Consider the following 25,166-nt stretch of genomic DNA (forward strand, 5'->3'; position numbering starts at 1 on the left):
TTCCCCCTTATTCATTAGCTAATTTAGCTGGCGGCTAGCTTAAGCCCATGGCACAATGTCTACACGTTTTCCAACTCTGTAAATAAAAGTTACAAATTTGTCATAAAACTAATGAAACATTTTGTTACAATGTTAGGTAGCCATTTCACTATTTACATTTGTACTTCTGCACATTACAAACCTTTTTAAAACAGGACATACAGTTGAAGTCGGAAGTTTACATACACTTAGGTGGGAGTCAACTCATTTTTCAACCACTCCACAAATTTCTTGTTAACAAACTATAGTTTTGGCAAGTCGGTTAGGACATCTACTTTGTGCATGACACAAGTAATTTTTCCAACAATTGTTTACAGACAGATTAGTTCACTTATAATTCACTGTATCACAATTCCAGTGGGTCAGAAGTTTACATACACTAAGTTGACTGTGCCTTTAAACAGCTTGGAAAATTCCAGAAAATTGTCATGATTTTAGAAGCTTCTGATAAGCTAATTGACATCATTTGAGTCAATCGGAGGTGCACCTGTGGATGTATTTCAAAGCCTACCTTCAAACTCAGTGCCTCTTTGCTTGACATCATGGAAAATCAAAAGAAATCAGCCAAGACCGCCAAAAATTGTAGACCTCCAGAAGTCTGGTTCATCCTTGGGAGCAATCTCCAAACGCCTGAAGGTACCACATTCATCTGTACAAACAATAGTACGCAAGTGTAAACACCATGGGACCACGCAGCTGTCATACCGCTCAGGAAGGAGACACGTTCTGTCTCCTAGAGATGAACGTACTTTGGTGCCAAGTGCAAATCAATCCCAGAATAGCAAAGGACCTTGTGAAGATGCTGGAGGAAACAGGTACAAAAGTATCTATATCCACATTAAAAAGAGTCCTATATCGACATAACCTGAAAGACCGCTCAGTAAGGAAGAAGCCACTGCTCCAAAACCACCATTAAAAAAGCCAGACTACGGTTTGCAACTACACATGGGGATAAAGATTGTACTTTTTGGAGAAATGTCCTCTAGTCTGATGAACCAAAAATAGAACTGTTTGGACATATTGACCATCGTTATGTTTGGAGGAAAAAGGGGGAGGCTTACAAGCCGAAGAACACAATCCCAACCGTGAAGCACGGGGGTGGCAGCATCATGTTGTGGGGGTGCTTTGCTGCAGGAGGGACTGGTGCACTTCACAAAATAGATGGCGTCATGAGGGAGGAAAATTCTGTGGATATATTGAAGCAACATCTCAAGACATCAGTCAGGAAGTTAAAGCTTGGTCGCAAATGGGTCTTTCAAATGGACAATGACCCCAAGCATACTTCCAAAGTTGTGGCAAAATGGCTTTAAGGACAACAAAGTCAAGGTATTGGAGTGGCCATCACAAAGCCCTGACCTCAATCCTATAGAACATTTGTGGGCAGAACTGAAAAAGCGAGTGCGAGCAATGAGGCCTACAAGATCTGTCAGGAGGAATGGGCCAAGATTCACCCAACTTATTGTGGGAAGCTTGTGGAAGGCTACCCAAAATGTTTGACCAAAGTTAAACAATTTAAAGGCAATGCTACCAAATACTAATTGAGTGTGTAAACTTCTGACCCACTGGGTGTGATGAAATAAATAAAAGCTGAAATAAATCATTCGCTACTATTATTCTGACATTTCACATTCTTAAAATAGTGGTGATCCTAACTGACCCAAGACAGTGAAATTTTACAAGGATTAAATGTCAGGAATTGTGAAACTGAGTTTAAATGTATTTGGCTAAGGTGTATGTAAACTTCCGACTCCAACTGTATTCACTTCGGGTTACAACCTAGTGTTCTTTTGGCTTCTTATTATCTATTTTTACTTTTAATGTGCAAACGTACAATGTCAGTCATGAACTCGTATTGGTTGTTGTTAGTGACTCTTTGTTAGTTTCCCATTCTGTTTGAGTGACAATTTTTGGTTTCTTGCTTGGGAACGTCCCTGTCAGTGTTCCCCAGCAAGTAACCAAAAATAGTTCATCAAACGGAAGGGAGAACGAACAAATTCCCTAACAACAACCAAAATGAAACAGGTCGGGTTCTAGGAGGGGTTCTGAAAGATTCGCATGGGGTGTCCAACTGAAAGATGACTAGGAACCTTAAAGACACCCACCAGGAGTGCCCAATAAATTTGCCCAAGAGGCATACTAAAATAAAAACCAAACCAAAAAGTGGAGCAAAAGAAAAACAAGAAAGATAAGAATTTAAGAAATCAAGCTAGAGCTAACTGAAGGTGTTAACCCTCCCCAACTCAAGTCAACTGGAGCACTGGGCCAGCGGCTCTTAAATATCACCTGTGCCAACACGGATGAAACACCTTCTCACTAACAAGATGACAAGCCAGCACAGGTGTAACACATACTGACTAACGAGGTGACACCAATCGGTGTGCCCAAAGTGCTAACGTCCAACCTTAAATGGAAAAACAAAATCCTGTAACACCTAATAGTGAAGACGACAACTATTAAATAACACATATGGAATCATGTAGTAACCAAAAAAGTGTTAAATCAAAATATATTTGAGATTCTTCAAAGTAGCCACCCTTTGCCTTGATGACAGCTTTGCACACTTGGCATTCTCTCAACCAGCTTCACCTGGAATGCTTTTCCAACAGTCTTGAAGGAGTACCCACATATGCTGAGCACTTGACTGCTTTTCCTTCACTCTGCGGTCCAACTCATCCCAAACCATCTCAATTGGGTTGAGGTCGGGTGATTGTGGTGGCCAGGTCATCTGATGCAGCACTCCATCACTCTCCTTTTTGGTCAAATAGCCCTTACACAGCCTGGAGTTGTTGGGTCATTGTCCTGTTGGAAAAACAAATGATCGTCCCACGAAGCGCAAACCAGGTGGGATGGTGTGTCGCGACAGAATGCTGTGTTAGCCATGCTGGTTAAGTGTGCCTTGAATTCTAAATAAATCACTGACAGTGTCACCAGCAACTCACCAGCAACGCACCATCACACGATCTCCTCCATGCTTCACGGTGGGAACCACACATGCGGAGATCATCCGTTCACCTACTCAGCATCACAGACACTGCAATTGAAACCAAACATCTCAAATTTGGACTCATCAGACCAAAGGACAGATTTTCACCGGTCTAATGTCCATTGCTCGTGTTTCTTGGCCCAAGCAAGTCTCTTCTTCTTATTGGTGTCCTTTAGTTGTGGTTTCTTTGCAGCAATTTGACCATAAAGGCCTGATTTCAGTCTCCTCTGAACAGTTGATGTTAAGATGTGTCTGTTATAGAGGTCGACCGATTAATCAGAATGGCCGATTTAATTAGGGCCGATTTTCAAGTTTTCATAACAATCGGTAATTGGCATTTTTGGATGCCAACCGATTATGGCCGATTACATTGCACTCCACGAGGAGACTGCGTGGCAGGCTGACTACCTGTTATGCGAGTGCAGCAAGGAGCCAAGGTAAAGTGCTAGCTAGCATTAAACGTATCTTATTAAAAAAAACAATCAATCTTAACATAATCACTAGTTAACTACACATGGTTGATGATATTACTACTTTATCTAGCTTGTCCTGCGTTGCATATAATCGATGCGGTGCCTGTTAATTTGTCATTGAATCACAGCCTACTTCACCAAACAGGTGCGCATTCGCAAAAAAAGCACTGTCATTGCACCAATGTGTACTTAACCATAAACATCAATGCCTTTTCTTAAAATCAATACTCAAGTATATATTTTTAAACTTACATATTTAGTTAATATTGCTTGCTAACATGAATTTATCTTAACTATGGAAATTGTGTCACTTTTCTTGCGTTCTGTGCAAGCAGTCGGGGTATATGCAGCAGTTTGGGCCGCCTGGCTCATTGCCAACTGTGTGAAGACCATTTCTTCCTAACAAAGAACGTAAATAATTTGCCAGAATTTTACACAATTATGACATAACATTGAAGGTTGTGCAATGTAACAGCAATATTTAGACTTATGGATGCCACCCGTTAGATAAAATACGGAATGGTTCCATATTTCACTGAAAGAATAAATGTTTTGTTTTCGAAATTATAGTTTCTGGATTTGACCATATTAATGACCTAAGGCTCGTATTTCTGTGTGTTATTATAATTAAGTCTATGATTTGATAGAGCAGTGTGACTGAGCGGTGGTAGGTAGCAGCAGGCTCGTAAGCATTCATTCAAACAGCACATTCGTGTATTTGCCAGCAGCTCTTCTCTGTGCTTCAAGCATTGCGCTGTTTATGACTTCAAGCCTATCAACTCCCAAGATTAGGCTGGCAATAGGCTGGCAATACTAAAGTACCTATTAGAACATCCTTTAGTCAAAGGTATATGGTATCAAATCATAGACTTAATTATCCAATTTATTTATAAAGCCCTTCTTACATCAGCTGATATCTCAAAGTGCTGTACAGAAACCCAGCCTAAAACCCCAAACGGCAAGCAATGCAGGTGTAGAAGCACGGTGGCTAGGAAACACTCCCTAGAAAGGCCAGAACCTAGGAAGAAACCTAGAGAGGAAGCAGGCGGTGAGGGGTGGCCAGTCCTCTTCTTGCTGTGCCGGGTGGAGATTATAACAGAACATGGCCAAGATGTTCAAATGTTCATAGATGACCAGCAGGGTCAAATAATAATAATCACAGTGGTTGTCGAGGAATGCAACAGGTCAGCACCTCAGGAGTAAATGTCAGTTGGCTTTTCATAGCCGAACATTCAGAGTATCTCTACCGCTCCTGCCGTCTCTAGAGAGTTGACAGCAGGTCTGGGACAAGGTAGCACATCCGGTATACAGGTCAGGGTTCCATAGCCGCAGGCAGAACAGTTAAAACTTGCATAATTTTCTAAATGTGGTTTGGCCTTTTTGTCATATTCACTAAGAGTTGGTATGGCAGAACCACAATTGAGAACAGCCGTAATGACACTATGCTGCATTATCACAATGACATCTATTAAGATGCCTAAATATGAGCTCTTGCATGACATGAGTGTGCTGTGGATATATTTAATTAACCTTTAATAATGCGGTTGGGACCTGTTATAACAAGTTCATGAATTGTTTATTGTTTTGTAATTAATGTGTTATGAATAGGAAGTAAAAGTAAATTGTTACCAATTAGGCTAACTATAATGAACTCTCCCACTGGTATAAAATAATTCATGAGCTTTTAATGTTTTTTCCATGAGAAGGCTAGCCTAAACAAAGCAGACAGAGGGTTGCTAGCACTGTCCTCCCTTCTTCTTGCGGGCTTAACAATAACAAGTGGAAAATCTAGGCCTAAATTCTGACGCAAACTTTTACCAGCCCCGTTCATACTCTGGGCCGTGTCCTTGACACAGGCTACCGATCAGGAAGTAGCTGTAGAGCTGGACAGAGTGAGATCAACAGGAAGGGCTGGCTAGAAGGTGGCAGGAGACAATGGGCTGCAAAGTTAGCTCGCTACCTTGCTCGCTCTACAGTCGGCTGGGTGGAGCTATCTTTTTTTGTCTGCGTCCAAAATGGCTCCCCTATTCTTTACTGTATGATGTGCAGTGCTCTACTTTTTATGCACTACCATAGGGCTCTGGTCAAAGTAGTGCACTATGTAGGGAATAGGGTGCCATTTCGGACACACCCCTCTCTTTTGGATTAATTTCCCCGTCTCATGGAACCAATGGATAACATTTTGCTGAGTAGGACCGTATTCTAGTGTAATGCAGCTGGTGGGAGATGGGATGATGATTGGGGGAGGGGGGGATGTTGCTGAGGGAACTAAAGGGAAGGATGTTGCACAGTTTAATCATCCAGAAGATTAGATGGTCTGACTCTGCAACTTTGCACTGATGACAATGACTATAGAAGTTGACTAGTATATAGACCTAGAGCACAAACTGATCTAGCACTAGGCTATGTCTGTTCTCTTCCGTTTTGCAACTACTGCTTTGCAGGGGAGAGGGGTGGAGTTTAATGAGACCCATATCATTATGCTGAATGCACTGTCTAGCACTTTGTGAAGCCTGCTCTTTCAGTACACTCCTGTATTCTGCCCAGGGCCCGATCTCATCCCATAGTTCTCCTGAATGGATCTCTCTCCTGCTGGGCAGGGGACCGCCTGCCACAAAGACAACTATGTGTCCCTGAAACGCCCCCTCTCCCAGAATCTGAGACTTAAGTATTTTGGTTCAGGCCTGAAGTGAATTCAGTCCAAGTTCCCCCGATTACCTCAATGTCCCCAGTGCTCCCCACTGCTAGGCTGCACAGCAATAGGCCTAACAAATGGGGCCTTTGAAAGAATGACTGTCCTGCCATCCCATCTTAGAACGGGTCTGGCTCTGCTCTCTCCAGGATAAAAAAAATAAAACTGTGGGTGATTGAAGCAAAGCAAGACCTTGTTGGATTGGGTACACACATTGTGAGCAGAGCAGACCAAGCTGGGGGAATGTTGGCACAGGAAAGACTACAGCTTGGCTTGGTGATTGGTCAGCGGTTTGCCTCTTGACTATCCCCTTCTCTCTTTCTCCGTCTCTCTCAGATGCAAGTTCTTCAGTCTGACAGAGACCCCAGAGAACTTCACTGTCGTCCTCGATGAAGAGGGATTTAAAGGTAAATGATTCCCCTACTTCTTATCAAGTTAACCAGAGGCACCACTTAACAAACCTCCATTCATGGCCTATTCTCAATCACACTCCCTTAACATGCTGTAACAACTTCAATGTCACATCACATGTTTTTTATGGCCCATTCTTATCTTTGAGTCATGTTATTCCCAGCGTCTTTTTCTCGCAGATGTAGTTGATATTACGGGCACATACTGTCTCCGGGCCTTCTCTCTTTCTATTTTAAGTGGTGAAAGCTGGTGCAGTGAAGCCACAAGGGGCTTCTTCTGACAAATTATTCTAATCAGAACAGTGGCCCTTTGAAGGGGAGTAGAGAGATGGAAAGGGTAATGACAGAGCGAGAGCAATAGGGGGAAAGAGAGGGAGGGGATGAGCGAGTGACGTTTCATTAGTGATTGAAGGGTTCGGGAACTGCCTGTTAATGTTGTGAATAAATACCATTTAGTTTCCCAGTCAACAAGTGTTCAATTACTTCAGGGGATGAAGAACAAGAAGTTCACTTCACACATTTGAAACATAATGCTATAGAGGATAAAGTAGCATAGCAACAAACACATTTCCTTTAGAAAACTCAGAGCTGAATGCATACATGGTTCAATCCAGTACAATGCATTATTAGCCTGTGTCTAACTACATATACAGTTGAAGTCGGAAGTTTACATACACCTTAGCCAAATACAATTCAACTCAGTTTTTCACAATTCCTGACATTTAATCAGAGTAAAAATTCCATGTCTTAGGTCAGTTAGGATCTTCACTTTATTTTAAGAATGTGAAATGTCAGAATAATAGTAGAGAGAATGATTTACTTCAGCTTTTATTTCTTTCATCACATTCCCAGTAGGTCAGAAGTTTACATACACTCAATTAGTATTTGGTAGCATTGTCTTTTAAAATGTTTAACTTGGGTCAAACGTTTTGGGTCGCCTTCCACAAGCTTCCCACAATAAGTTTGGTGAATTTTGGCCCATTCTGACAGAGCTGGTGTAACTGAGTCAGGTTTGTAGGCCTCTTTGCTCACAATTTTTCAGTTCTGCCCACAAATTTTCTATAGGTTTGAGGTCAGGGCTTTGTGATGGCCACTCCAATACCTTGACTTTGTTGTCCTTAAGCCATTTTGCCACAACTTTGGAAGTATGCTTGGGGTCATTATCCATTTGGAAGACCCATTTGCGACCAAGCTTTAACTTCCTGACTGATGTCTTGAGATGTTGTTTCAATATAGCCACATAATTTTCCTTTCTCGTGATGCCATCTATTTTGTGACGTGTACCAGCCCCTCCTGCAGCAAAGCAACCCCACAACATAATGCTGCCACCCCCGTGCTTCACGGTTGGGATGGTGTTCTTCGGCTTGCAAGCATCCCCCTTTTTCCTCCAAACATAACGATGGTCATTATGTTCAAACAGTTCTATTTTTTTGTTTCATCAGACCAGAGGACATTTCTCCAAAAAGTATGATCTTTGTCCCCATGTGCAGTTGCAAACCGCAGTCTAGCTTTTTTATGGCGGTTTTGGAGCAGTGGCTTCTTCCTTGCTGAGCGGCCTTTCAGGTTATGTCGATATAGGACACATTTAACTGTGGATATAGATACTTTTGTACCCGTTTCCTCCAGCATTTTCACAAGGTCCTTTGCTATTTTGGGATTGATTTGCACTTTTCGCACCAAAGTATGTTAATCTCTAGGAGACAGAACGCGTCTCCTTCCTGAGCGGTATGACGGCTGCATGGTCCCATAGTGTTTATACTTGCATACTATTGTTTGTACAGATGAACATGGTACCTTCAGGCGTTTGGAAATTGCTCACAAGGATGAACAATACTTTTTTTCTGAGGTCTTGGGCTGATTTCTTTTGATTTTCCCATGATGTCAGGCAAAGAGGCACTGAGTTTGAAGGTAGGCCTTGAAATGCATCCGCAGGTGCACCTCCGATTGACTCAAATGATGTCAATAAGCCTATCAGAAGCTTCTAAAGCCATGACATAATTTTCTGGAATTTTCCAAGCTGTTTAAAAGGCACAGTCAACTTAGTGTATGTCAATTTCTGACCCACTGGAATTGTGATACAGTGAATTATAAGTGAACTAATCTGTCTGTAAACAATTGTTGGAAAAATGACTTGTGTCATGCACAAAGTAAATGTCCTTAACCGACTTGCCAAAACTATAGTTTGTTAACAAGAAATTTGTGGAGTGGTTGAAAAATGAGTTTTAATGACTCCAACCTAAGTGAATGTAAACTTCTGACTTCAACTGTACATTATGGTTGTGCACCAGGACCATCCTACTCAGTGAATTTCATACAAATAAAAATAGTGAAACATTAAAGTATGCAACTATACGAAATATATTATTTTGTCACCAAATAACTGATTAAAACACTGTTTTGCAATGAAGGTGAGGAATGAGCAATATCCTGTTTGTGGGTCAGTTTAGACCCGCTAGGCCCAGTAGGGAACAGTGTTGTTTTCCCTGGCCCGTGCCCATCCGGTGTGAATAGACTGATGCAAACAGAGCGGACAGTTAGAGGAGGGTCTGGTTGAACCCTGACTCTTGACCACACACACACACACACACACACACACACACACACACACACACACACACACACACACACACACACACACACACACACACAATAACCATCAAGCAGTCTAGTGATTGAAGTAGCCTACTGCTCCAGAATCACCTTACCCTCCCCAAATCTTAATCTCAATCACTTAGAGGTACAACTACAAAACTGACTTCAGATCAGTCTCTTGGGGAAACTCCATCCTAGTCCCAACTTGTTTCTATGTCATGACATTGGATCCACTTCCTGATTTGTAACTCATAGCTGAGTGAGTTTATAAATGGCATAGGTATTTTAGACCCCCATGAAGGAAGGCACCGGGAGTGGGGGTGGAGTTCAGAGGAAATTACTTAAAGCAGCTGTGTAGACATGGCTTGAGGCTAGGTTGGTAAAATAACAACTTTGCATTTGGCCTGTGTCCAACTTGTGTGTGTTGTTTGCGTGTGTCTGCTCCCTGTCCTGACGTGACCCTCTCCCCTACTCCCCCCTCCAGAGCTACAGCCCTCGGAGCACCTTCAGGTGGAGGGTTCCGTGTGGCTGCCACTCAACGTCATCTCCAACGGCAACGCTTCCAGCAGCTCACAAGCGGTGGGCGTGACCAAGATCGCCAAATCCGTCATCGCCCCGTTGGCCCAGCAGCACGTGTCAGTCTTCATGCTGTCCACCTATCAGACGGACTTCATCCTGGTGAGTCCGCAAACTGTGGCTGTAATTCCGACCAGTTTATACCTGGGGCTGATTGGGTTGGCTGATATGATTTATTTATTGTTCTTCGACAACATAATGGACCTTAATGTCCAGACAGAAATTCTGTTTTGTTACACCCTCCTAAACATGGCCCTGGTGTCTAACCGTGACAGAGTTGCTTAGCGATGGGCTGTATTATTTGTGAACTTGACATTTTAACAGGTGAGGTATTAACAGCCACTGTCCTTAGAACCGGAACTTAGCGGAATATTCTAATAGCAGTTGTTGACGTCTCACCAGTGAAAGTGTTAAGTGGGCAGAAATAGCAGACGTAGTGTCAGACGGCCCTGTCAGCAAATATGTTAATTCCTGACATAGTTCTCAGAGTTCATGGGCTCTGTTATGGTGAGGCAAAAAACTGGTAGTGTCAAAAGAGGGAGGGAGCATATTACACAAGGGTGGTAGTGTTGAGCCAGGTAGGCAACTAGTCTATTTTGACTACAAAATAAGCTTTTTTCCCCCAGCTTTTTTGTTGTTGTTGTTTCCTCAGGTGCGGGAGAAGGACCTGGCTGTAGTTATCCACACTCTGGAGGAAGAGTTCAACATCTACAGAGAGGTGGGGGGAGAGTACTCAGCTGTACTCAGCCAAGATGTCCGCAATGGCTTCCAGAAGAACGGCAAAGAAGGTACGGTTCAGGAGAGAGGGATGAGGGATGGGGAGAGAAGGATAGAGGGAGACGGATGGAATGTGCAACAAATGTACATTAACACAAAAGTTAACCCGTTTTGGATTCGACATGTAGTTAAATCCATTATGTCTGACTCATAGCTGATGCATACAGTGCATTTGGAAAGTATTCAAACCCCTTTTTCCACATTTTGTTACGTTAGAGCCTTATTCTAAAATTGAAATGCATTGCAAATGTGTAAACAGTTTTTAAAAAACTTTTTTTTACTATCACATTTATTCAGACCCTTTACTCAGTACTTTGTTGAAGCACCTTTGGCAGTGATTACAGCCTCGAGTATTCTTGGGTATGACGCTACAAGCTTGGCACACCTGTATTTGGGGAGTTTCTCCCATTCTTCTCTGCAGATCCTCTCCAGCTCTGCCAGGTTGGATGGGCAGCGTCGCTGCACAGCAATTTTCAGGTCTCTAGAGATGTTAGATCGAGTTTGAATCCGGGCTGTGGCTGGGCCACTCAAGGACATTCAGAGACTTGTCCCGAAGCCACTCCTGGGTTGTCTTGGCTGTGTGCTGAGGGTTGTTGTCATGTTGGAAGGTGAACCTTTGCCCCGGTCTGAGGTCCTGAGTGCTCAGGAGCAGGTTTTCATCAAGGATGTCTCTGTACTTTGCTCCGTTCATCTTTCCCTTGATCCTGACTAGTCTCCCAGTCCCTGCCACTGAAAAACATCTCCACAGCATGATGCTGCCACCACCATGCTTCACCGTAAGGATGGTGCCATATTTTTACAGATGTGATGCTTGGCATTCAGGCCAAAGAGTTCAATCTTGGTTTCACCAGACCAGAGAATCTTGTTTTTCTCATGGTCTGAGTCCTTTAGGTGCCTTTCGGCAAACTCCAATCGGGCTGTCATGTGCCTTACGTCTGGCCACTCTACCATAAAGGTCTGATTGGTAGAGCGCTGCAGAGATGGTGTGTCCTTCTGGAAGGTTCTCCCATCGACACATAAAAACTCTGGCGCTCTGTCAGTGACCATCGGGTTCTTGGTCACCTACCTGACCAAGGCCCTTCACCCCTGATTGCTCAGTTTGGCCAGCTCTAGGAAGAGTCTTAGTGGTTCCAAACCTCTTCCATTTAAGAATGATGGAGCCCACTGTGTTCTTGGACCTGCAGACATTTTTTGGTATCCTTCCCCAGATCTGTGCCTCAACACAATCCTGTCTCAGAGCTCTACGGACAATTCCTTCGACCTCATGGCTTGGTCTTTGCTCTGACATGCACTGTCAACTGTGGGACCTTAAATAGACAGGTTTGTGCCTTTCCAAATCATGTCCAATCAATTGAATTTACCACAGGTGGACTCCATTCAAGTTGTAGAAACATCTCAAAGATGATCAATGGAAACAGGATGCACCTGAGCTCAATTTCAAGTCTCAGCAAAGGGTCTGAGTACTTCAGTAAATAAGGTATTTCTCTGATTTCATTAATTTCCAAAAATGTATACATCTGTTTTCGCTTAGTCATTATCGGGTATTGTGTGTAGATTGGAGAGGGAAAACGTTTATTTAATCAATTTTAGAATAAGGCTGTAACTTAACAAAATATGGGAAAAGTCAAGGGGTCTGAATACTTTCAGAATGCACTGTAGCTACTGTCTTTACTGCTTTTCAGACCACTCTTCAGTCCCAGTGCTTCGGGTTCATTCACACATGGTTGAGATTTGTAAATGAAAACCAACTCAATATTCTCCTTTTGTTTCCAGCCCCCCAGCCTACAGTGCACCCGGTGCTGATACCACCGAACCAGTTCTGTGTGATGAGTCTAGACCCAGACACTCTGCCTGCCATTGCCACCACACTTATCGACGTGCTCTTCTACTCCAGCAGGTGAAACCTGCTCTTGCATACAGTGCCCTTCCTTTTGTGACCTTTTCTCAGTTATAGCCTTACTAATACAAAAGATGACCACTGTGTAAAACCAGTCAATAACACGGGGTTGATCGTAATATAGGGGTACATTTTGCTTTTGAGCATAATATCCGGTAAACTATTTGATAATGAACTAATTAATAAGGACTGGAATTTATTTTTATTTTTGTGCGTGTGTGTCTGGAGACATTAACCTGTAAGACCCTACAGTCCTGATAAAGTGTCAACTATTTTCTCCCCCAGTCCTAAAGAGGGCGCTCTTCCCAGCCAGGATCTGGACTGTATCAAGTTCTTCTCCTTCTCCCTGATCGATGGCTATGTCTCTCTGGTCATGGACACTGAGGCACAGAGACAGTAAGACTCATCTCCTTTCACCTCTCTCTTAAATCTGAGCTGCCCTGAAGCTCTCACATGACACACTGGGTTATCTTGCTCACCAGAATCTGGGCGCACCGCTACAGTGCCAGGGAGAAGAGACTACCGGTGGTCCCTGCTGTTGCATCTTTGTGTCGGGGGGCAGTTGGCCATATCAGGTTGGTAACAGCAGTGTGTGTGTGTTTGTTCTTGTTAGGTTCCCTGCTGATCTTCTCTTCACAAGTTCTTCCGGGGAGCTGTGGAGGATGGTGCGCATTGGGGGACAGCCTCTGGGTTTCGGTAGGCTACCCTTTAATCCTAATTATTAATAATATGGGATTGGGATTCAATCACGCACACTAATATTTTAGTGTATCTCTCTCTCTCTTTCTCCGCCTTGTTTTCCAGAGGAGTGTGGCATTGTTGCCCAGATATCCCAGCCTTTAGCCGACAGTGACATCTCCGCCTATTATATCAGCACCTTCAGCTTCGACCATGCCCTGGTGAGTAAGCCTTAAACTGCCGATGTGAGTTTACACCCAGCATTACTCTATGTAACTTGGAATTCAGAACTCTAGAAGGGGGTACTTTCTGATTCTGGCCAACGGAGGGCACTGTTCGCCAGAGATTCATGCTAGTGTGTAACGAATGCCGTGATCAGTTATCTAAGGATAAACTACAGTAGCAGGTGTTTGTGTAGCAGGACTTTGACATATCTGGTTACAGAATTTATAAGAATGTCAGCGGCTCTTCAATTACATATTTATTTTCTGATTTGTCATAGAAGTATCAACACCGGATAATGCTAAATCATCGGCTTCCCTTGGACTTTACAACTTGTATGTTGGTTTGACGTCAGCGGTGTCTTTCTGCGCCATCTACATAGTTGGCACTTGAATGACACTGGTAGTTTGACGTGAGGAGATGGATGTCTGACTAAACAAACTGTTTTAAACTTCCCCCTAGCCTTTTATCTTCAAATGTCAGTCAACGAGCCCAAGATAAAATGCTTTTACTAATATGATGTGTTATTAAAATACCCCTGTGGTCTATCCTATGTAGGAAAACCCCACAGAAACCTTACACTTTGGAGATGAGCCATCAGTTAGAATGCTTCTCATGCTGAAGATGCTGATGGCATTGGAATAGGAATCGCAACCTCTTCTCTCCTGTGTTCTACTCTAGGTCCCTGAAGAGGACATAGTGAGTGTGACTGAGATGCTCCAGCAGCACAGGAAAGAGCCAGCCTGCTGATGGCGGCCTGGTCCGTACCCCTCTCCGTGTCTTGGGCCTGGGGCAGTACAGGGCTGGAGGGAGATGCTAACTCTGTGCCTAGACTAGCACTGCAGCGTGAGCAGTATTAACCATGAACTTTGTTGCCATGACCACCAAAAGCGCTTCTAGTAGGGGGTGTCTGTGAAGAGAGCCTCTTGTCTTCCCAGACTCCTAAAGGACATGCACCGATTGGATGCTGCCTGGACCCTGACCAATGCACACAGCGGGATACGTGAATTTAAAGTCCAGTTGTGATGATGGTAAAACTGTACTTAAGGACTGCAGGTATAATGCATTATGATGTGGTTATAATGAATGCATTCTAAGACTTGTTATAAGCCTATATAACCCCCTTATGTCTTATCACCCCATAACAAGAGCTGACTAAATAACAGCAATTTTGAGTCCGTTGAAAATGTCCTACATAGAGCGATATAACGTTAAAGGGAAAGGGGGATACCTATCATAGCCTAAGCCTTGTCTTAACGCATTGTTATAAAGGCGCATACACTCTTATAACGCATTATACCTGTAGTCTTTTTATAAAGTGTTACCGTGAGGACTTTCTTATGTTACTTTCCTGCTTGCCGCATGGCACGAACATGTTACTAGGATTGTAAAAAAAACACGGCTGAGTCTTCCAGTGATGTTTATATTGTAATAGTATGTGTCAAAGACCCCCTTTGTGTCAAAGGTCAAATGAATTGTGTGAGTGAATTATGTGAAGCACAACTTATGCTTGGTAAAAAAAAAAATCTCCATTGGTGCGTCATATTCGCCACATCTTCACAAATTCTACTTGTAGTAGGCCACGTACATTTTCTAATCGCACCCCCAATAGCCTAAGACACTCTTTGAAATCTCAGCACAGAGTGTTATTTTGGCCAATTATGTTTTTTACGACGTTCAAAAAAAGTGCGTCATATTCGCCACATCTTCACAAATTCTACTTGTAGTAGGCCACGTACATTTTCTAATCGCACCCCCAATAGCCTAAGACACTCTTTGAAATCTCAGCACAGTGTTATTTTGGCCAATTATGTTTTTTACGACATTCAAAAAAAGTTCTAACTTAAAGTGTATTTGTGGAAATGATTCTGTTAATTGTTAAATCTATCAGAATTGTATTTTCTTGGGAAACATGCAGGCAATACTACAAAATACATTACAAAAATCCCATGATCATCCAAGGTTAAGTGCGGCTTTATCCGGTGCCGTGATGCAGTTACAACATCAATAATAAGTTACTCAGAATTTTTTTAAGGGTCAACATTTCTTTACTTTTGTAGCTTTGATACGATCAACACTATGTCTTATTTACATTTTCTTTTTCAATTTGCACAATAAACAACTTTGTTTTTCATTTCCTTGTAGATTGATAATGAAGCTACTAATATCATTAGAAATAATATTTTTCTTTGGTACAATGACATTTTGTACAATAAAAAGAAATATGTTCTGTGAAATATTTGTAAAATGTACTGCTTTATTCAATAAAGACTATTGAATTAAATAATGTATTTCTGGACTTCATTATGGATACATTGTCACCAATTTGTTAAGATGATAACATTTATATTAACATTTACTTTGTTTTGAATGAATTTACACAACAAATAGCTTGGACATGGGGTGAGACGTATTACACATACTTTGTCACACTATTTAGTGATGCAATGTCTTCATGACAACCATTATGTGATTTTTTTCTTTTTTCCGAGTACATTTTTGTTTCCATCAGAATGCTTCTTGTTTTAGAGACACCAGTCATACAGTATTAGTGAGTCGATTAACCCACCATTAGTGTCTCCATGGCTCACCAGCATAGAACAACTCTAACAGACTTTGGTAAATACAGTGGGGAGAACAAGTATTTGATACACTGCCGATTTTGCAGGTTTTCTTACTTACAAAGCATGTAGAGGTCTGTAATTTTTATCATAGGTACACTTCAACTGTGAGAGGCGGAATCTAAAACAAAAATCCAGAAAATCACATTGTATGATTTTTAAGTAATTAATTTGCATTTTATTGCATGACATAAGTATTTGATCACCTACCAACCAGTAAGAATTCCGGCTCTCACAGACCTGTTAGTTTTACTTTAAGAAGCCCTCCTGTTCTCCACTCATTACCTGTATTAACTGCACCTGTTTGAACTCATTACCTGTATAAAAGACACCTGTCCACACACTCAATCAAACAGACTCCAACCTCTCCACAATGGCCAAGACCAGAAAGCTGTGTAAGGACATCAGGGATAAAATTGTAGACCTGCACAAGGCTGGGATGGGCTACAGGACAATAGGCAAGCAGCTTGGTGAGAAGGCAACAACTGTTGGCGCAATTATTAGAAAATGGAAGAAGTTCAAGATGACGGTCAATCACCCTCGGTCTGGGGCTCCATGCAAGATCTCACCTCGTGGGGCATCAATGATCATGAGGAAGGTGAGGGATCAGCCCAGAACTACACGGCAGGACCTGGTCAATGACCTGAAGAGAGCTGGGACCACAGTCTCAAAGAAAACCATTAGTAACACATTACGCCGTCATGGATTAAAATACTGCAGCGCACGCAAGGTCCCCCTGCTCAAGCCAGCGCATGTCCAGGCCCGTCTGAAGTTTGCCAATGACCATCTGGATGATCCAGAGGAGGAATGGGAGAAGGTCATGTGGTCTGATGAGACAAAAATAGAGCTTTTTGGTCTAAACTCCACTCGCCGTGTTTGGAGGAAGAAGAAGGATGAGTACAGCCCCAAGAACACCATCCCAATCGTGAAGCATGGAGGTGGAAACATCATTCTTTGGGGATGCTTTTCTGCAAAGGGGACAGGACGACTGCACCGTATTGAGGGGAGGATGGATGGGGCCATGTATCGCGAGATCTTGGCCAACAACCTCCTTCCCTCAGTAAGAGTATTGAAGATGGGTCGTGGCTGGGTCTTCCAGCATGACAACGACCCGCAACACACAGCCAGGGCAACTAAGGAGTGGCTCCGTAAGAAGCATCTCAAGGTCCCGGAGTGGCCTAGCCAGTCTCCAGACCTGAACCCAATAGAAAATCTTTGGAGGGAGCTGAAAGTCCGTATTGCCCAGCGACAGCCCCGAAACCTGAAGGATCTGGAGAAGGTCTGTATGGAGGAGTGGGCCAAAATCCCTGCTGCAGTGTGTGCAAACCTGGTCAAGAACTACAGGAAACGTATGATCTCTGTAAATGCAAACAAAGGTTTCTGTACTAAATATTAAGTTCTGCTTTTCTGATGTATCAAATACTTATGTCATGCAATAAAATGCAAATTAATTACTTAAAAATCATATAATGTGATTTTCTGGATTTTTGTTTTAGATTCCGTCTCTCACAGTTGAAGTGTACCTATGATAAAAATGACAGACCTCTACATGCTTTGTAAGTAGGAAAACCTCCAAAATCGGCAGTGTATCAAATACTTGTTCTCCCCACTGTATGTATACTTAATATTTAAAGTAATATTTATGTATATTGAGTTTGACAGTTAATCCTTTGTCACATACTTGGCTTGGTAATGGTATAATCTATGGTTTCATGATTTGTCATTTTGCTGGTGACTAGGTGCACATTTCATTTTTTTTTACGTGTGCGTGCGTTCATGTTCCTAAATGTTCATGCGTGCTGTGTCCCTTTTACATTGTACATTTTGAATTTCCCCAGTGTTCATCTGTGTTCTCCTTGTAATCAAGTTGGAGACGGTACAAGCTGCACCCCACTCTGGAAACATGGACAAGTGTCAGAAGGCTTTAGACAAGATCGTAGAGCCTTCCAACCTGTTGGATCACAAAGCTGGCATCCTCCTGACTACTTACGTAAGTAACAAGATGCAACTGAGTTGCTTCGGGGAATATCTTTGTCTGAAACTTGACCCGATGCCTGGCCTTTAGCTCAGTGGGCTAACACAATCTTGAGGACCACAGGGAATCAGGGTTTAAACCCCAGTTGGTCACAGTGACAATCGTGAACTCCCCACTAAATGACTCAAGATTGCATGGTGTTTTCTCAGTATTTCAAACACTGCTGAGTATTATTCCTGGGAAAGCTATACCTGTAACTAACTGCATTTTATCTACCAAAACAAATACTGTTCACTTGCAAGAGCGTTGAGGGATAGTCATGCTCTTAGCTCGCTAGTGTAACTACTGTGTATTGTTTTTGTCTACCAGCCATCTCTCTGTTATATTCGGTAGCAATTAGCCTGGGGAAGAGGTTAACTGTGTAATAACCACTGATTTGTGTATTATAAACTTTAGCAGTATATTTTATGCTGCTGTGTTTACTACCAAGCTGCAAGTAATGTGCAATTCAATTGAAAGTCCACTTTTATGCGCTTCCAGATCAAAACAAATGGCTTCCCAACCGATCAGCAGGCCCCAGGTGTGGATGGGGTCCCACCAACAACCATCACTGGCTCCACCCATAAGGTGAAGCTACAGAACATCCACAACAGAGCCATGCTCTTCCACTGGCACATAGACACAGTAACTAAATACATGACTGACCTGTTGGAGGCCTCAGATAATGAGACTCAGATACTCCTGCGGCTCCTGAGGGATTCCATGAACCGTCTCCAGAACCTCTTTGGCCGCGTAGAAAAGCTCTTGCAGATCCTGGACTCAAATACCACTACTGTGTCCACCAAGGTGCCCCAAGACGTGTCCCGTGATGAGTATGAGAAGAAGATCTATGGCTGGGCAGTGCTAGACCGGCATAAGGACTTTCTGGCCGTGGTGTTGGAAGTTGCTGGCTTTAAGGCTAATACTGTATGTGAGGGTTAGAGAGAGTGATTGTTTGTCACTTAAGGGTGATTTTAGGATATTTATTCATGAATTTCATGTAAATCAACAATAAGGGGACACAGGCCCATCGCCAGTAATGTGAAAGAAGTTTGTGGTTTGATTACTGCACAGTATATATTTACATCTATTTATTTTAGTTTGTTTTAAGTGTAGGTTCTAATTTATTTTCGAAACGGAACAAGGACTGCAAGGAACACTATCAAATGTGTTATTCACTTTTAAGTTATTCAATTCACTCTTGTCATGGAGAGGAACATAGACATTTCCATCCTGGTCTTTTCTGTCCCTACTGCTCCTCGTCTATGGAGCCTAAATTAGGCTAGGTTGAGAGAGCATCTCCCTCTGACTCAAATGGTGTTTCATAGAGGTTTGAGAGCTGTGGTTGGTGAGTGGGGTAGAAGAACAGGAAGTAGTACTATGACGTCCAGGAAGGTCAGAAAGCCCCAGAGATTGAGAGATGGTGTCTCAAATGATTCCCTATTTAGTGAACTGCTTTTGAGCAGAGCCCAAGTTGTTCACTAAATAGGGAATAGGGTGCCATTTGGAACACACGAACTGACTCCCCTATCATTCACATCTCATGACGTCCTCCTTGCATCCTCAGAACACACAGATAACAGGCTGAAATCTTTGTTTCATTCTGATACTGTATACTAAAGTGTTAGTAATGCCATAAATGTTCAATGTATACTAAAAATGTATTTATTCATTCATGTACTGTAAGGTATTTTGTATAAACGTGTCTGCTATATGGGTTTTTGTTTAAACTTGGAACTTTTGGTCTCAGCTATATCAAGTTAAGTCTTGGTGGCCTTTTTTTGAAAACTGCACTTTGTGTCAATTAGAAATTTGTAATTATTTATTTTTTGTTATGAGATTGATATGAACAGAGAAGTTATGACCATAGAAAGTGCAAGTGCACGTGCCCTCTTATATTTGTCCTGTTTAAAATGATGTATTTCTTTGTTTATTTATTTTTTAAAGTTGTTTCTCTGTAATACTACACTGAACAAAAATATAAATGTAACATGCAACAATTTCAAAGATTTTACTGAGTTACAGTTCATAAGGAAATCAGTTAATTGAAATGAGTTAATTAGGCCCTTATTCTGTGGATTTCACATGACTGGGAATACAGATCTAAATCTGTTGGTCACAGATGCCTTAAAAAAAATATAGGGGTGTGGATCTCAAACTCAGTATCTGGTGATCACCATTTGCCTCATGCAGTGCAACACATCTCCTTTACATAGAATTGATTAGGCTGTTGATTGTGACCTATGGAATGTTGTTCCACTCCTCAATGGCTGTTGAAGTTGCTGGATATTGGCAGGAACTGGAACACACTGTTGTACGTGTCGAACCAAAGCATCCAAACATGCTCAATGGGTGACATGTCTGGTGAGTATGCGGGCCATGGAAAAACTGGGACATTTTCAGCTTCCAGGAATTGTGTACAGATCCTTGCGACATGGGGCTGTGCTTTATCATGCTGAAACATGAGGTGATGGCAGTGGATGAATGGCACGACAATGGGCCTCAGGATATCATCACGGTATCTCTGTGCATTCAAATTGCCAATAGATCAAATGCAATTGTGTTCATTGTGCAAAGCTTATGCCTGCCTATACCACAATCCCACCGCCACCATGGGGCACTCTGTTGACATCAGTAAACCGCTTGTCCACACAACACCATACACGCTGTCTGACATCTGACCGGTACAGTTGAAACTGCGATTAATCCGTGAAGAGCACACTTCTCCAGCATGCCAGTGGCCATCGAAGGTGAGCATTTGCCCACTGAAGTTGGTTACGATGCCGAACTGCAGTTAGGTTAAGACCCTGCTGAGGACGATGAGCATGCACATGAGTTTCATGAGGCCATTTCTGACAGTTTGTGCAGATATTCTTTGGTTGTGCAAACCCACAGTTTCATTGGTTGGTCTCAGACGATCCCTCGGGTGAAAAAGCCAGATGTAGAGGTCCTGGGCTGGCGTGGTCGCAATTCAACAGTTCAGACACGAGACGTATGTGGCAGGGACTACAGACAATCACTGATTACAAAGGGAAAACCAGCCATATCGTGGACACCCACGTCTTGCTCCCAGAGAAGCTAAACACCTTCACCCGCTTTGAAGACAACAGTGCCACCGACGCAGGCCGCTCCCAAGGACTGTGAGCTCTTGTTCTCCGTGGCCGTCATGAGTAAGAGATTTAACCGTGTTAACTCTAGCAAGGCTGCCGGACCAGGCGGCATCCCTAGCCGAATCCTCAGAGCATGCGCAGACCAGCTGGCTGGAGTGTTCACGGACATATTCAATCTCTCCCTATCCCAGTCTGCTGTCCCCACTTGCTTCAAGATGTCCACCATTGTTCCTGTACCCAAGAAATCAAAGTTAACTGAGCTAAATGACTATCACCCCGTAGCACTCACTTGTGTTATCATGAAGTGCCTTGAGAGGCTAGTTAGGGATCATATCACCTCCACCCTGCCCTAGACCCACTTCAATTTACATACCGCCACAATAGATCCACAGACGATGCAATCGCCATCGCACTGCACACTGCCCTTTCCCATCTGGACAAGAGGAATACCTATGTAAGAATGCTGTTCATTGACTACAGCTCAGCCTTCAACACCATAGTACCCTCCAAGCTCATCATTATGCTCGGGGCCCTGGGTCTGAACCCCATCCTGTGCAACTGGGTACTAGACCAACCTGACGGGCCACCCCAGGTGGTGAAGGTCGGAAACAACACCTCCACTACACTGATCTTCAACACAGGGGCCCCTCAAGAGTGTGTGCTCAGCCCCCTCCTGCACTCCCTGTTCACCCGTGGCCACCCACACCTCCAACTCAATTATCAAGTTTGCAGACGATACAACAGTAGTAGGCCTGAATACCAGCAATGACGAGACAGCCTACAGGGAGGATGTGCACTGGCGGAGTGGTGCCAGTAAAATAACCTCTCCCTCAACATCAACAAAAGGAAGGAGCTGATCGCCGACTTCAGGAGACAGCAGAGGGAGCATGCCCCCATCCACATCGACTTGATCTCAGTGGGGAAGGTGAAAAGCTTCAAGTTCCTCGGCGTACACATCACTGACAATCTGAAATGGTCCACCCACACAGACAGTGTGGTGAATAAGGCTCAACAGCCTTCTCAGGAGGCTGAAGAAATTTGGCTTGGCCAAATCTTTACAGATGCACAATTGAGAGCATACTGTCGGGCTGTATCACCGCCTGGTACGACAACTGCACCACCCGCAAGCACAGGGCTCTCCAGAGGGTGGTGCAGTCTGCCCAATGCATCACCGGGGGCACACTGCCTGCCCTCCAGGACACCTAAAGCACCAGATGTCACAGGAAAGCTAAAAATAGCATCAAGGACATAAACCACCCGAGCCATGGCCTGTTCACCCTGCTATCATACAGGAGAGGTCAGTACAGGTGCATCAAAGCTGGGACAGAGCGACTGAAAGACAGCTATCTCAAGGCCATCAGACTGTTAAATAGCCATCACCATCCGGCCTCCACCCAGTGCCCTGCCCTGAACTTAGTCACTGTCACTAGCTGGCTGCCACCCGGTTAGTCAACCCGGCACCTTAGAGGCTGCTGCACTATGTACATAGACATGGAATCACTGGTCACTTTAATAATGTTTACATACTGTATTCTACTGTATTCTAGTCAATGCCACGCCGACATTGCTCATCCTAATATTTATCTATTTCTTAATTACATTATTTTACTTTGAGATTTGTGTGTATTGTTAGATACTACTGCACGTTTGAAGCTAGGAACAAAAGCATTTTCCTACACCCGCAATAACATCTGCTAAATACGTGAACCAATACAATTTGAATTGATTACACTCAACATGACTCAAGCCATGAAGCAGTTGCATTACTTTGGTAGTAGTTGCATCACTTTCTTGCCCGTAAACTTCCTGAAGTTGAGAAACCGCTAAATTGAATGAGAATAATAAAGGATGATTCAGTGGATAGTTAGACATGTAATTCATAAGCCAACAAACTCAAAATTGTGTTTAGTTGACCAAATAACCATTTAAAAAGGAAACATCTTGATTTATTTTTTCTGATGGGGTTTCACCTATTATGATAGCACATTGTAAGATACTGTATGAAGGGAGTTTGTCATATCCACAGTACTTTTTACACCATATGATGAAGCAAGATGAATATAAGCCTATGGCCACACTCACTTGGCTAAGCAATTCATTCTTAGCTATATTACTGACAACATAAGCAATAAAAACTGAAGACATGGCATATGAGATTTTCTATATGAAGTCAACAGCAGGTTACATTATGCAACGTGTGCCCACAGCTATACTCCATTACACCACATTTAATTATATTAGATAGAAAATTATACACAAAAAGAAAGCACTACTATCCGACACTGTGCACTTTCATAATGTCTTTCAGTATTTTAAAATATTGTTGTGAGGAAGCAGTCCCGGTGTGGTTCGGGTGGAATCTATAGTCGATTCCAGAACACCATAGATTCTAGAAGCCATAAATCCTGGTAAGAAGAATCAGGTCTCAGGATTCACTCATTTTGGAGGTCGGCAATACTATTTATTTTTACATCATATTTTATTTATTACAATTTTAATGTACTGTATTTAAGAAAACCCTGGAATGAGTAGGTGTGTCCAAACCTTTGACTGGTACTGTATATAATATATAACATCTATTGAATATATACTGTACCAGTCAAAAGTTTGGACACACCTACTCATTCCAGGGTTTTCTTAAATACAGTACATTAAAATTGTAATAAATAAAATATGATGTAAAAATAAATAGTATTGCCGACCTCCAAAATGAAGACGTCAATACTATAAAATAACACATATAGAATAATGTAGTAACCATATTTGAGATTCTTCAAAGTAGCCACCCTTTGCCTTTGACAGCTTTGCACACGCTTGGCATTCTCTCAACCAGCTTCATGAGGTAGTCACCTGGAATGCATTTCAATTAACAAGTGTGCCTTGTTAATTTGTGGAATTTATTTCCTTCTTAATGTTTTTTGAGCCAATCAGTTGTGTTGTGACAAGGTAGAGGTGGTATACAGAAGACAGCCCTATTCGGTAAAAGACCAAGTCCATATTATGATGGCAAGAATAGCTCAAATAAGCAAAGAGAAACAACAGTCCATCATTACTTTAAGACAAGAAAGTCAGTCAATATGGAACATTTTAAGAACTTTGAAAGTTTCACCAAAGTGCAGTTGCAAAAAACATCAAGCTCTATGATGAAACTGGCTCTCACAAGGACCGACACAGGAAAGGGTTACCTCTGCTGCAGAGGATAAGTTCATTAGAGTTACCAGCCTCAGAAATTACAGCCCAAATAAACGATTCATGGAGTTTAAGTAACAGACACATCTCAACATCAACTGTTCAGAGGAGACTGGGTGAATCAGGCCTTCATGGTCAAATTGCTGCAAAGACACTATTACAGGACACCAATAATAAGAAGAGACTTGCTTGGGCTAAGAAACACGATCAATGGACATTAGACCGGTGGAAATCTGTCCTTTGGTCTGATGAGTCCAAATTTGAGAGAAGCAGAGAATTCAAATTTATTTAGAATTCAAGGCACACTTAACCAGCATGGCTACCACAGAATTCTGCAGCGATACGCCATCCCATCTGGTTTGTGCTTAATGGGACTATCATTTGTTTATCAACAGGACAATGACCCAACAAACCTCCAGGCTCTGTAAGGGCTATTTGACCAAGAAGGAGAGTGATGGGGTGCTGCATCAGATGACCTGTCCTCCACAATCACCCGACCTCAACCCAATTGAGATGGTTTGGGATGAGTTGGAACGCAGAGTGAAGGAAAAGCAGCCAACAGCTGTTTTGCATGTTATTTGGGCATTAATATGTCACATATCAGTTTGCATGGAGTTAATGAAGCCGCAATCAAACATGGTCTCTTTTTTGCTTTCTTGAGTAAGGTAGCTCCAAAATGCAGATGTTTCAGCCTAGCTCAGTGCTTTCTGTGGTGGTGGGGCAGCCAGCGAAAAATACAGAACGTAGGGGTTGGTAATGTTCTCTAGTCGCGCCATGATTGTCTCAGTGTTCTGTCACTTGTGGGGACACTACGTCATCACAAAATCTACAGGGAGAGCTCAAACATTCAAGACCCTTGGGTGCTGCCATAGATGTACATTAGAAGTGACCAT

At 42.7% G+C, this 25,166-nt stretch overlaps 2 protein-coding genes across 2 annotated transcripts in view; both read left to right on the plus strand.

Annotated features, from left to right (window-relative positions):
* LOC139576389 (cytosolic arginine sensor for mTORC1 subunit 1-like) overlaps positions 1-15,623 on the plus strand; it is a 39,077-nt gene extending 23,454 nt beyond the window's left edge. Inside the window, exons 2-9 of the mRNA XM_071402482.1 lie at positions 6,524-6,594; positions 9,674-9,867; positions 10,418-10,553; positions 12,316-12,439; positions 12,725-12,835; positions 13,053-13,135; positions 13,244-13,338; positions 14,021-15,623. Of these exons, the coding sequence (XP_071258583.1) occupies positions 6,524-6,594; positions 9,674-9,867; positions 10,418-10,553; positions 12,316-12,439; positions 12,725-12,835; positions 13,053-13,135; positions 13,244-13,338; positions 14,021-14,089 (883 nt within the window). The 3' untranslated portion in view covers positions 14,090-15,623. The remainder of the gene's footprint in view (positions 1-6,523; positions 6,595-9,673; positions 9,868-10,417; positions 10,554-12,315; positions 12,440-12,724; positions 12,836-13,052; positions 13,136-13,243; positions 13,339-14,020) is intronic.
* A 197-nt stretch (positions 15,624-15,820) lies between these two features.
* LOC139576390 (uncharacterized) lies at positions 15,821-19,972 on the plus strand. Its single transcript, XM_071402483.1, has 3 exons — positions 15,821-15,958; positions 17,799-17,950; positions 18,476-19,972. Exons 1-3 carry the CDS (start codon positions 15,922-15,924, stop codon positions 18,914-18,916), a joined length of 630 nt encoding a protein of 209 aa, XP_071258584.1. The 5' UTR covers positions 15,821-15,921; the 3' UTR covers positions 18,917-19,972.
* The last annotated feature ends 5,194 nt before the right edge of the window (positions 19,973-25,166 follow it).

Source organism: Salvelinus alpinus, chromosome 5 (assembly GCF_045679555.1).
Source record: "Salvelinus alpinus chromosome 5, SLU_Salpinus.1, whole genome shotgun sequence".
Classification (NCBI taxonomy): Eukaryota; Metazoa; Chordata; class Actinopteri; order Salmoniformes; family Salmonidae; genus Salvelinus; species Salvelinus alpinus.

Bases quoted from the DNA above. Each gene is read 5' to 3' on its own strand.
- LOC139576390 (XM_071402483.1), top strand. From the start codon at position 15,922: ATGGCTCACCAGCATAGAACAACTCTAACAGACTTTG. The intron at 15,959-17,798 runs GTAAATACAGTG...GAATTTCCCCAG, and splicing joins AACAACTCTAACAGACTTTG to TGTTCATCTGTGTTCTCCTT. The intron at 17,951-18,475 runs GTAAGTAACAAG...ATGCGCTTCCAG, and splicing joins GCATCCTCCTGACTACTTAC to ATCAAAACAAATGGCTTCCC.